Source organism: Pituophis catenifer, unplaced genomic scaffold, assembly GCF_029215685.1.
Source record: "Pituophis catenifer annectens isolate HBS135680 unplaced genomic scaffold, rPitCat1.0.hap2 SCAF_4, whole genome shotgun sequence".
Lineage (NCBI taxonomy): Eukaryota > Metazoa > Chordata > Lepidosauria > Squamata > Colubridae > Pituophis > Pituophis catenifer.
The window spans coordinates 84,939,367-84,952,132 of record NW_027256884.1 but is presented as its reverse complement, the minus strand read 5'-3'; the positions used below and the strand labels follow the sequence as shown (position 1 = coordinate 84,952,132).

Genomic DNA, 12,766 nt, shown 5'->3' with positions numbered 1-12,766 from the left:
GAGATGTGCCGGGAAACATTTTAGAAATTCGCGCCGGTGGTAGATGCCACCTATAGAACAATTTATAAGCATTTTCTTTGTATGGTACAGATAATGTTAATTTATTAATATTTTTCCACAAATTTTCCCACTTATTTAATTCTATTGCATACCCAAAATTCGTCGCCCATGTGATCATATTCTCTTTAACTACTTCCTCTGCTAGTTTATATTCCAATAGAAAATTATAAATTTTGGTTATTAATTTCTCATTGGGGCCTAATAAAATTTTATCCAACTGATTTGGTTCCATTTTAATTCCAGTTTTTTCCATATCAGATTTATATCTGGATTTTAATTGCAAATATGACCACCACTCTATTTCCACATTTTGCATTCTCAATTCTTCTCTTGTTTTTAGTTTTCCTTCTTCATTTAAGATGTCCTTATATGTTTTTAATTTATTTGTATCTATTGTATTTGGATAAATATGTGCTTCCATTATGGAAGTCCACCTAGGAATCCTATCATAGTGATATTTTCTGATTTCATTCCATATTTTAAGCAAATTATCTCTTACAATATGTTTGCGAAATTGTTCTTGTTTTGTAATTTTCTCTCCCCAAAGATATGCATGCCAACCTCTTGTTAAGTCAAAACCTTCCAATATTAATGTTCTTATGTTTTTGAGTTCGATCCAATCTTTTATCCATATTAACGCTGAGGCTTTGTAATAACCCTGCCAATCAGGGAGTCCCATTCCCCCCCTCTCTCTTTTGTCTTGTAGATGTTTTAATTTGATTCTTGCTTTTTTTCCCTGCCAAATAAATTTTAATATCATTCTGTCTAAATCTTTAAAATATGTTCTTCCTGGGTTTACTGGTATTACCCTAAATAAGTATAACACTCTTGGCAGAATATTCATTTTAATGGTAGCGATTTTGCCTAAAAGAGACAATTGGAGTTTTGCCCATTTTTCCAAATCCTTTTCTATTTGTTTAGCCAATTTAATATAATTGTCTTCCTTCAAAGTTGATATTTTGTTTGTAATCCATATTCCTAAGTATTTAACTTTCTTTGCTATTTGTATCCCTAATATATTTTCCAATTCTTCTTTTTGATACTTGTTAAGATTCTTTGTTATAATTTTAGTTTTTTGTTTATTAATTTTCAATCCCGCTACTTCTCCATATTGTTGTACTTTTATCATTAATTTTGGTCCAGATTGTATGGGTTTATCTAAAATGAATACTATATCATCCGCAAAGGCTTGCAGTTTATATTCTTGATTTTTTATTTTTAGTCCAGTTATTTCTGCATCTTTCCTGATTTCTTCTAGTAATATTTCCAATGTTAATATAAACAATATAGGAGATAATGGGCATCCTTGTCTCACTCCTTTCTTTATATCAAATTGTTCAGTTGTATCTCCATTAATTTGTATTTTTGCTGTTTGGGTGTTGTATATCTTTTTAATCATTTTTATAAATCTTTCTCCAAATTTCATTTTTTCTAATTGTGCTAATAGAAATGTCCAGTTGAGATTATCAAACGCTTTTTGCGCATCTAGGAAAATTAGAGCTAACTGGTTTTCCGATCTTTGCTCATAGAATTCCAGAGTGTCAATAATTGTTCTTGTATTGTTATGAATTTGTCTTCCAGGAATAAAACCATTTTGATCAGGATGTATATAGTATTTGACTAGGTTTTTCAATCTCTGTGTTATAATTGATGTGAATAGTTTATAATCTACATTGAGAAGAGAAATTGGTCTATAATTTTTAATTTCCGTGGGATCTGAATCTTGTTTTGGTATTAATGTGATTATTGTTTCATTCCATGACTTCAGAATTTCAGCTTCCATTAATGCATCATTGAAAACTTGTATTAATATATCATCTAATGGTTGTTGGAATGTCTTATAAAACTCTGCCGGTATACCGTCTGTTCCCGGTGTCTTGTTATTTTTTTGTTTCTTTCTCGCTTCTATTAATTCTAACATTGAGATTGGTCTGTTCAATAATTCTATATGTTCTTCTTCTAATTCTTGAATCTTTATTTTATTTAAATATTCTATGATATTTTCTTCTCTAATCTCTTCCTTTGCGTATAAGTTTTTGAAAAATTCCTTTGCAATTCGTTTTTTGTCTTCAATATTCTGGTATAAACAACCATCTACATCTCTTAACTGTATTATAATATTCCTCTGTTTTTCTATTTTCAATTTATATGCTAACCACCGTCCAGTTTTGTTTGCATGTTCAAATTGGTTTTGTTTAGCGATTTTTATTTTTCTTGCTATTTCTGTTGTTGTGATCAAATTTAATTTATGCCTTATTAAATTTATTTTCTCCTTAATTTCTTGATTATATGGCTGTTTCTGTAGATCTAATTCATATTGATGTAATATTGTCTGTAAATTTTGTTTTATTTGTTGTTTGTTTTTATTTTTTTGTGCAGTATAGGCAATTGTTAAGCCTCTGATATATGCCTTGGTTGTGTCCCATAGATTTTGTAGACTGGTGTGCTCTTTCACATTAATTTGTAGAAATATTTTCAATTCTTTTTGGATCATATCCACATATTGTTTGTCATTTATAATATCTCTATCCATCATCCATCTTTTACGCTTTTGGTGTCCCTTCCATGTTCCCTTCAATGGGGCTATGATCAGCCCATGTGTTTGTTGTAATTTCTATTTGTTTAATGTCTGCTATAAGCTCTGCCGTCATCCAAGCCATGTCAGTTCTGGACCACGATTGATGTGGATTTGAATAGAATGTGTATTGTTGTTTATCATAATTGAGTTCCCTCCAAGCATCTTGTAATTGAAATTCTTCTACTATATCATAAAATGTTTCTGGAAGTGTTTTTTTCCTGGATTTATTATGTTTACAACTCCTATAGTCCTTCTCTATGTTTACAATTGCATTAAAATCTCCAATTATGCATATGTTTTGGTATTCCAGTTCCTTAATTTTGTTGTGCATCTTTTTAAAATAATCAATTTGGGTTCCATTTGGTGCATAAAGTGATACTAGTAATATCTTCTTCTTTTCTGTTTCAATTTCAACCATCAGCATCCTACCCTCCTCATCTGCAAATAATTGCTTTGATTGTATATGATTCCGGATGTACATTGCTATACCTCTCTTTTTTTGTTCTGTTAGTGCCGTATAAAGTTTTCCTAATCTTTTGTTCTCTAATAAACTACGTTGTTGTTTTTTAATATGAACTTCTTGTAATGTTATAATATCTATCTTCAATTTTTGTAAATTTCTAAAAATACGTGATCTCTTTGATGGAATGTTTAGTCCATTTATGTTAATCGATATCAATTTTAAATCTTTCTCCATTTCAAATTTCTATTTTCTTGATGTTCTTATTTTCCTAGTGTTTTTTTCCTGTAATTTGTATTTTATCCCTTGCTCCCTCTCTTTCCATTCTTTCTTTCTCCCCTCTTTTTCTTTCTTCTTGCTGTATTTTTCTCGGTTTGTCCTCCTGATTTGCAATTTCTTGCTGTGTTTCAGATTCTTGTTCTTCCTCAGGAAAAAAATTGCTATCAAAAAATTGCTGTGCTTTCTCTAGTGTATCTTGCCATGAAACAAGCAGTCCCTCTGGTGTTAACCACCGGAACATTATTTTATGTTTGTGTAATTCTGTTGTCAGAAAGTTATAATTTTTCCTTGTTTCTCTTATTCTTCTTGGTATTTGTTTTAATGTAATTATTTCTTTTCCCTTATATATAATTGGTTTTTCTCTCATTTTTTTGTATATTTCCTCTTTCACCAACTTCCTTACAAATCTAATATGAACCTCTTTTGGTAACCTGTTTCTTTGGGCGTAATTTGTGAATACTCTATAAATTTCATCGATTTCCTTATTAATTTCTTCTTTATTCTTTAACGTTGCTTCAGCCAGAATTCCCACCATTACATCTCTCAAATCTTCCTCTCTGTTTTCCACTATATTTTGAAATCTTAGGTAAAATAACGCCTTTTCCATTTCTAAAAATGAAATTGAATCTTCCAGTTCTTTGTTTATTATTGTTTGAGCGCATTCTGACTCTTCTATCTTTTTTTCTACTTTGCCCATCTTATCTTCAATATTTTGGATCCTTTGTTCATTTTTAGCAATATTTTGTTGAATTTTCTCCATCTTATTATCCATTTTTTTTAGATTATCCTTAATTTCACCTATGTCCATTTTCAAATCCTCATGGTTTTTCCTACTTTCTTGATGGTTAACAGCAATTGATTCCTGTGTTTTGTTCATACTCTCTTGTATCATTGATAATACTGAGTGAATGTTTTTGATGTTAATTGATTGAGGAGATTTCTCTTTTTCTGAAAGTAACATTGTGTCTATTGTTTTCTGTTGTGCTGATGACGTAATAGACATTGTTTGATTGGCTATTGCCTTTTTACCTGGTTTTGTCATTATTAATAAGCCAGTAGTTGTCGTCTTAATTTTCTAATTTAATAGTTCCCAACTTTTCACGCACTGTCTATAGTATATAGTAAGATTTTCCTTCTGATAATTACAGAAGCCAATATCACTTGTTTAGTTTTCAAATACAATCAAATTTCAAACTATAATATCATTATATGAGGGATTAATTAAATTTAAATGAGGAGCAGGGATAAAATATGATATCTCAGCAAGTCATATTTCAGTTTCTAAATTAAATATTCTATTTAAATATATTATTAATTCTAATAAGTTCTATTAAATCTTTAGTTATATCTCTAATAAATTTTATCAATTTTAATAAATTTATTCTTATTTAAATCAATATATATCGATATTAATAATCAATTTTCAATTCATTCTTTTAACACCATATCAATTTTTAAATTAATATTAAATTGTGTCACATAAAAAAAACTATTAGAATAGGAAAACAAGATAAAACAGAAATAAGAAAAAACAGATATGCTATGTGTTATATTATTATATCTATTCAAAACTTATATATTCCAACTTTTCTTACTTATATTAGAAAGTATATATTTAACATTTAAACTTAAGTAATCCTAAACCTTATACTATTTGGGCTATAATATTATATACTATATTCTATATTAAAACATTAAGTATTACATAAATAAACAAATAAATAGATAAAAGTACTTAAAAGTATTTAAAATATTATTAAAATAATTCAAATAAATTAAGTCTCTCAAACAATAAAATAAATTTCTTTCATTATATTAGGTTCCAGAATATATTAAAAAGTATATATTTAACATTTAAACTTAAATAATCCTAAACCTTATGCTATTTGGGCTATAATATTATATACTATATTCTATATTAAAACATTAAGTATTACATAAATAAACAAATAAATAGATAAAAGTACTTAAAAGTACTTAAAATATTATTAAAATAATTCAAATAAATTAAGTCTCCCAAACAATAAAATAAATTTCTTTCATTGTATTAGGTTCCAGAATTGAAGTCTTTGCAATCCTCACTTGGTTTTGTGTCTTTTCAGTTGTCTAGTTTGTAATTCAAACTAAGTCCTTCCAAAGTCCTTCAATTTGCCTTCTAAAAATATTTTAAACACCTCTTCCAGAGCCTCAGTGTTTTTTATTTATTTGCAAGTTAATACTCTAATATAGTTACAGTATCTGTTCACTGAAGCTCTGCCACCGTTACAAAGTTTTTAAATCCCTCACAGTCACTCCCGATACTAGATACTGTTTCTTCTTCGTCTCTTCTTTATTGTCTCCGCACCACCTCCGCTTCTTTTTTTTTAAAATAAGTCCAACACTTGGATCTGTATTCCTTTCCCCAAATGAATAATCTTTGTCTATTTCCCAATTTCTGTCTGGTAAATCTATAACTATGTGTTTTATTTCCAATCCACACCTCTCCGTTGCACTTCCTCAAAATCGCCTCAGCTCCGTTGCCTGTCAGTTTCGCCCCCTCACACTTCAATTAGCCTCGTTAACTCACTCCGTTATATTTTCACTCCATTTCTTCTTAACAATTCTGCTTTGCCGATCAGTTTCTCTTTTTAGTTATGTATCCGATGTTTTAAATATGTAAATGTTTCAGAATAAGAGTAATTAGTTATTCTTATTGATGCTGTTTGCTCGATCCTCACTTCCCTTTTTTTTTTAAAGCAACCGTCAGCGTTCTGGCCAACCGACAAGAGGTTGGTTTTTTTCTGGGCTGAATTAAGGGACTTTCCTTGAACCTTCGGGGCAATTTTTGATACTCCCGAGGTCCTCAGGATTTTCCCTTTTATCTATTGACCTCTTCGTGGTCAATAGAGCTAAAAAAATTCAGTTTCAGACCGAAAATTGGGACCTAGGAACAGAGCACTGTCCCCTCGGTTCCTATCACGCTGACGTCACCAACGGAAACCCTGTGAACATGCATTTTAATCACATAGGAAACTTGGGTGTATTATTTTCTGTCCTTTGAATAAAAATCACTAGCATTGTTTTCTTTCTCAGGACATCATTGTGACATTTCCAGAAGCAATTTCTTTCTTCAGTCCTTCACAATGCATTTTTAGAACCAGTTTATATTTATATATTTTGCATTGCATATTTTGCTTTAATGAATATTCAGTCAATTCTGTCTACCTTCTGCTAGACTGGGGGTCTGCAACTTTAAACACTGAAAAAGCCATTTGGACCTGTTTCCCACAGAAAAGAAAACACCAGGAGCCTGACTATTTCTTGAGCGGCCATAAAACTAGCATATGTAGTTGAATTAAATGTTCTGTTTTCTTCTGAAACTTTTCTTTTCTTGGATTTATCCATAGTTGGCCTACCGGAGGTTGAAAAGCTCAATAAATCATGTGCTGGCGGGTGTCGCACATTGGCAGTTGTGATGCATATTTTGAGTGACAGGGAGCCGCAGCAGAGGGGTGAAAGAGCCACATGTGGCTCCGGAGCTAGAGTCATTTCTGTGCTAGACTCATTTTTTAAAATTCTTTGCAGCTACCTTTAGTACTTTCAACAAATCCTGCTCTTTTCATTTTACAGACTTTCTCTGAACTGTTTCCACATTATTTTTTTAATTTTGTTGAACAACATTTGTTGAACAACATTTCATTGAACATATATTAAATTTTACCTTCACAATATAAAAAAAGTGGAAGATTTTGGAGAAGGAGGAACAGAGGCAAGGAAAGTCTTAAGTGCCTTTTTCTGCTTATCCATCTATTAGAATTATATCACTAGGTTTTTTGCCTTTCCATCATGATATCCTTACACAGAACCTCCTGAGTATTCATTAAAACTGTGATTATGAGTTATCTGATTTCTGGAAAAAAAGTTACTTATATTTGAAAATTTGGAGTCTGAAATTGGTCTTTTTGGATAACCTGGATAGGAAGAAGCTATGTTTTTCTGCTTTATCTTTGGAGAAAGGGATGCCCTGAGAGGAAGTTATGATTTGCACAAAAAACAAATTTTTGCTATACCCTCATGTATGGGAAGAACCAAACACATTTTCTCATGGAAAACCAGAACTTTTGTTATTGTTGCATGGTTGTGGTGTGAGAGGATCTATGAAATATAAATAGAGGAACATGCCTGCGAGGATCTAAGATTTAGTCAATGAGTTATCCACAGAAGGGTTTTTTGCTATAACACAATTACTTTGCTTTTTAAAATTTGGCCCAATGGAAGGTATTTATCAAAAGGTTAATCTTAGCTAAAGACATTCCTAATACCTAGCAAAAATATCAGGCACCTGATATTAAACCTTAAATTTCTTTTGCGTACCATATACGTAGATATGGAAAACTGCAAGTATGCAAGAAAGCCACAACAAAATGATTGTTAAAATGAAGTGTGTTTACTATCTTCTTCTTCCTTTGTCTTTGTCTTTTGTTTGTTTGTTTGTTTATTTAAATCTTTCTGAGTAGATGGTGTACTGGAATTGTAAATATATGCAATTTTCATAATTAGACCCCCTGCAATTTGCATACAGAGCAAATAGATCAACAGATGATGCTGTTAATATGGCTCTGCACTACATCCTACAACATCTTGAATCTCCAAAGACCTACACAAGGGTCCTCTTTCTACACTTTAGTACAACATTCAACACCATTATTCCAGACATTCTTCTAACTTAACTAAACCAGCTAGCGGTACCTGAACACACTTGTAAGTGGGTCATAAGCTTCCTAACAGACAGGAAGCAGCAGGTGAAGCTAAGCAGAATCACATCAGATACCTGTACAATTAGCACAGGGGGCCCCCAAGGCTGTGTGCTCTCTCCACTTCTCTTCTCTCTATATACCAATGACTGCATCTCAAACGATCCATCTGTTAAACTATTGAAATTGGCAGATGACACAACAGTGATTGGTCTCATTCGAGACAATGATGAATCCGCATACAGATGGGAGGTTGAACAATTAGCCATATGGTGTGACCAGAACAATCTGGAACTGAACACACTCAAAACTCTAGAAACGGTGGTAGACTTTAGGAGAAACCCTCCCATTCTACCACGTCTTACAATACTAGATAACAGAGTCTCAATAGTAGAGATCTTCAAATTTCTAGGTTCTACCATATCTCAAGACCTAAAATGGACACCTAACATCAAAAACGTCATCAAAAAAGCACAACAAAGAATGTTCTTTCTGTACCAATTCAGAAAGTTCAAACTGCCCAAGGAGCTGCTGATACAGTTCTACAGAGAAATTATTGAGTCTGTCATCTGCACCTCTATAACTGTCTGGTTTGGTTCTGCAACCCAACAAGACAGACACAGATTTCAGAGGATAATTAGAACTGCAGAAAAAACAATTACTACCAACCTGCCTTCCATTGAGGACCTGTATACTGCACAGGTCAAAAAGAGGGCTGTGAAAATATTTACAGACCCCTCACATCCTGAACATAAACTGTTTCAACTCCTACCCTCAAAACAACGCTATAGAGCACTGCACACAGAACAACTAGATACAAGAACAGTTTTTTCCCGAATGCCATCACTCTGCTAAACAAATAATTCCCTCAACACTGTCAAACTATTTACTAAGTCTGCACTACTATTAATCTTCTCATCGTTCCTATCACCCATCTCCTCCCACTTATGACTGTATTGTAACCTTGTTGCTTGTATCCTTACAATTTATATTGACTGAATCCTAATATGACTTGATTGCTTATTTGTACCCTATGACTATCATTAGGTGTTGTATGATTCTTGACGAATGTATCGTTTCTTTTATGTACACTGAGAGCATATGCACCCAGACAAATTCCTTGTGTGTCAAATCACACTTGGCCAATAAAGAATTCTATTCTATTCTATTCTAGAGTCATAGTTGCTATAGTTGGCTAAATACTCGTTTTACAGAAAGGTAAAATTATAAATAATTTCCCAAGAACTTGCATAAAAAAAAAGTAGCCTGAATCTCAGGATGCAAAACAGTAAATAAAAAGAAGTTTACCATTTCCTCTGAAAGCGCCCTAATATACTTTTTACCCATCTTTTTCTTCATAGTCATGGAAATGGCTCGCATCTTTTTTCCAATGCTTCCTCCATTGTTGGGTTTGTTTTGTCTCAATTCTGTGCCATCACATGTAGCACATACTTCATCTAGCTATTTAAAAAGAGGGCAAGAAAAAAAAGCTTTTAATAATTATACACACACACGTTATATATATATACTGGTTGTATAGAGTGAATTGAAGCAGATCACTCATATGTGTTATAAGAATTGACATGACTAGCTATTGTTTTCCAGTGCAAATTGTAAGCTCTATTCAGATAATATATTTTTCTGAGTGTACTGTGAACCATACTTCCCCTCTCTAAATTATGCTGTGACACAGACAGCTGCAGTTGTTTCCACATGAACCAGAATCCTGTAACGTCAAGCTTTCCATTGCAATCAATTATATTGTATTTGTGAATGACGTGTTTATTCAGTGATGTCATAATGAAAATCATTTGCTGGATTCTACATGGCAACATATCACCTGAAATAGAGCTCTACTTCTTTCATAGCAAAAGTTCCATCAGTAAGAATCTACAAATTCAATCACAACTTTTCTACTAAAAAATAAATGTTTTGCTTCAGTGAGAGAAGAATGTAAAAGAGATTGCCAAAAGAAATACAAAAATCTTCACAATGCCAGAGCCTGCAAGAGAAATATGATATATGGCATTTGGTACAAGAGATTTGTTATCACACCAACCCTTCTTTTCACTTCTTTAGGGGACTTTGAACATTTTAAAAGCAGAAGCTCTTGACTTCTCTCACTGGAAGAGGAATAAAATTTGGCAGAGTAGCAAAATGAACCAAGATTTGTTAGTTTTGTTAAAATTCTTAGGTCATGTATGGCTGTAGGATTTCAAGATCCGCAAAACAGCAAGCACTAGTATAATTCATTAATAATACCACAGGCCCTTTGATCTTCATGCACTCTGGTTTAACAATTTGCATTTTGATTATGGATAAGGTGGAGTGGGGTTATTATTTTCTACAACAAAAGACTGGGAGAAAAATATTTTATTTTCCTCTTTTTAGAAGTCATAAACTTTAATCAAATGGAGCTAAGCTGATTATTTTACAAAATATGTCTTCCATTGTATGTTGAAAAGTCAAAGGGATGTGATGTAAATGCACAATATACAAACCTCAGATGAATCATTTGGTTTTGATGTTGAGTGATGTCTGCGATGGTCAAATTTTCCAAAGCTGCTTGACCTCTATAAAAAGGAAATCAATGCTTATAGATACTGGATGCTGTTGTTATCTTTAAAACTGATTCACTATAATCTGGAAAAATTATTTGTCATATATTCAAGGATTACTAGCAAAAAATATTTTAGATAAAGCAACCAAACTTTTGCAGGAACAGAAATTATCAATTGTGAATACTCTAATTTTGGTGCAAATTGCTGAATTGAAGGTAATTTCAATCATATTTACCAAATAAACTAGCATACTGTATTGTGAGGCTATATTAACCATATGAATTATGCAATTAATAACAACATTATTGTTGCGCACCATCCATATTCACTTTTGGTAAAATGGGTGGCTATACAAGTTTCATAAGTAAGCAAATCACACATTCACCTTATTGCCAAACATTATTACAATTTTCAGTCAATAAACATAATCAAAATAATAGTGATTTTAAAGTAAGAATTATATATTTATTCCTTATATCACAGCATAAATCACAGCATACTTTAACAAATTTATCAATCATTTCTTTGTTATCTTTTATATCTTGCATGTTGATGCTGAAAGTATTTTATGCCAGGGGCTTAGAGAGCTTGTAGGCATTTCAACCTTTATGTAATAGTAGTACTGATCTGAAGAATAGTATACAACTGACGCTTACTGTGCATTTTACAAAGTAGCATTCTTGCAGTAATTTTACTTTAGAAGGTGTTTGTCATATATCACAAATTTACTATATTTGTTAAGTCCAATTTCTTTTACATTCTTTAAAACTAAAAAAGTTGGCAGAATAATTGATAAGCAGCATAAAATTATAATTTCAAAATTATGTCACACACAATTATATATAGACCATGCTTGCTAATTCCAGCTTTAGTGTGAGTCTTTATTTTACTTCATAGACCATATTAATCTCTAATTTCCAGAAGCCTAAAAATAATTTTGCAAGTGGGGATGTGCTTCCTATATGATCTTTGCACATCTAGCCAAAGTAGGAGCATGTTTCTTTAAAACAAACTTACTGTAAATTTGCCATGCTATTATTTGTCATAAGTACAAACAGACAAACATACCCAGTACACATAAATAAGTTGTCTGGAGAGCATTATTTTAATTCTCTTAAAGTAAAGTTTAATTCACTTAAAGCCTAAAGTCACTTAATTCTTTCATGAGTTAATATCAAATAAGATACAGATTTCTCACTAAATTGCTTGGACTTCATCTTTTCAATTGCAGTCCCAAACATCAAGAACACTGAATATAATTACAAACTGTGTGCCTGACATGCAATATAAAATGATGTAGTCTTTGTTTATTTGTAGACAAAGCTTCATATTAAGCTGGAGACTGCAGTTTGAAGTACATTCATGTAAAAGTAAATTCAGTTAGATTTCCTGTCAAGAATACATATTTAGTATTCAGGATTTTTTTTCTTAATTACACTTACTTGACTGGTTTACTGAAAGCCAAGCTAACCATGAACCTGATGAGGTAGCAACCAGCAGTTCCTAGGCTGGAGAGAATTTTACAGAAATATGCCTCAGTTGTTCAACTCAAGGCCACCAAGTGAACAACCATATGTCTGTTAACTCAGAAAGTTAGAAGAAAAATGCATAGAATGTACTGTTTGGAGCATATACCTATTTGAAAGCTTTAACTTCTTTGCATTGCAGAAAGCAAACCATTTCTCTCTCTATGGTTTTATTCTTGCTTGAAGTAGAATCTAATTTAGCCATGTTGTATATGACAATCTTTGGCCAAGTAATCCACTTGCTAAGTAAGGGATTAAGTGTCTGGAGAACTGCAATTTACTGCCATGTCCTGATATGAAGGTTGACCCAATGATATTAAAAGCGTGCAAGTACTTAATAAGGAAACTTAAATGAAAGCCATGATTGTGATTGGTGTTGTGAATCCTTTCCCCCCAGATTGTGGCCTCGATGAACATTTCTAATCCTGCAATCTCTTTGGAAAAGCTGTTTCTATTTTCATATATTGTACTGATGCTTTCTCTTCCCTGTGCACCAAGGCCTCCTTCTAATGAATTCCTCATGACTGCTACTGAAAGAAGGGGGAATAGACATTTATTTCTTGTACATA

The 12,766-nt window shown here is 32.1% G+C and overlaps 1 protein-coding gene across 1 annotated transcript in view; it reads right to left on the bottom strand.

Annotated features, from left to right (window-relative positions):
• The window catches only part of SAMSN1 (SAM domain, SH3 domain and nuclear localization signals 1), a 59,760-nt gene that overhangs the window by 24,623 nt on the left and 22,371 nt on the right, over positions 1–12,766 (bottom strand). Inside the window, exons 2-3 of the mRNA XM_070943584.1 lie at positions 10,612–10,683; positions 9,419–9,571 (exon numbers count right to left, since the gene is read on the bottom strand). Of these exons, the coding sequence (XP_070799685.1) occupies positions 9,419–9,571; positions 10,612–10,683 (225 nt within the window). The remainder of the gene's footprint in view (positions 1–9,418; positions 9,572–10,611; positions 10,684–12,766) is intronic.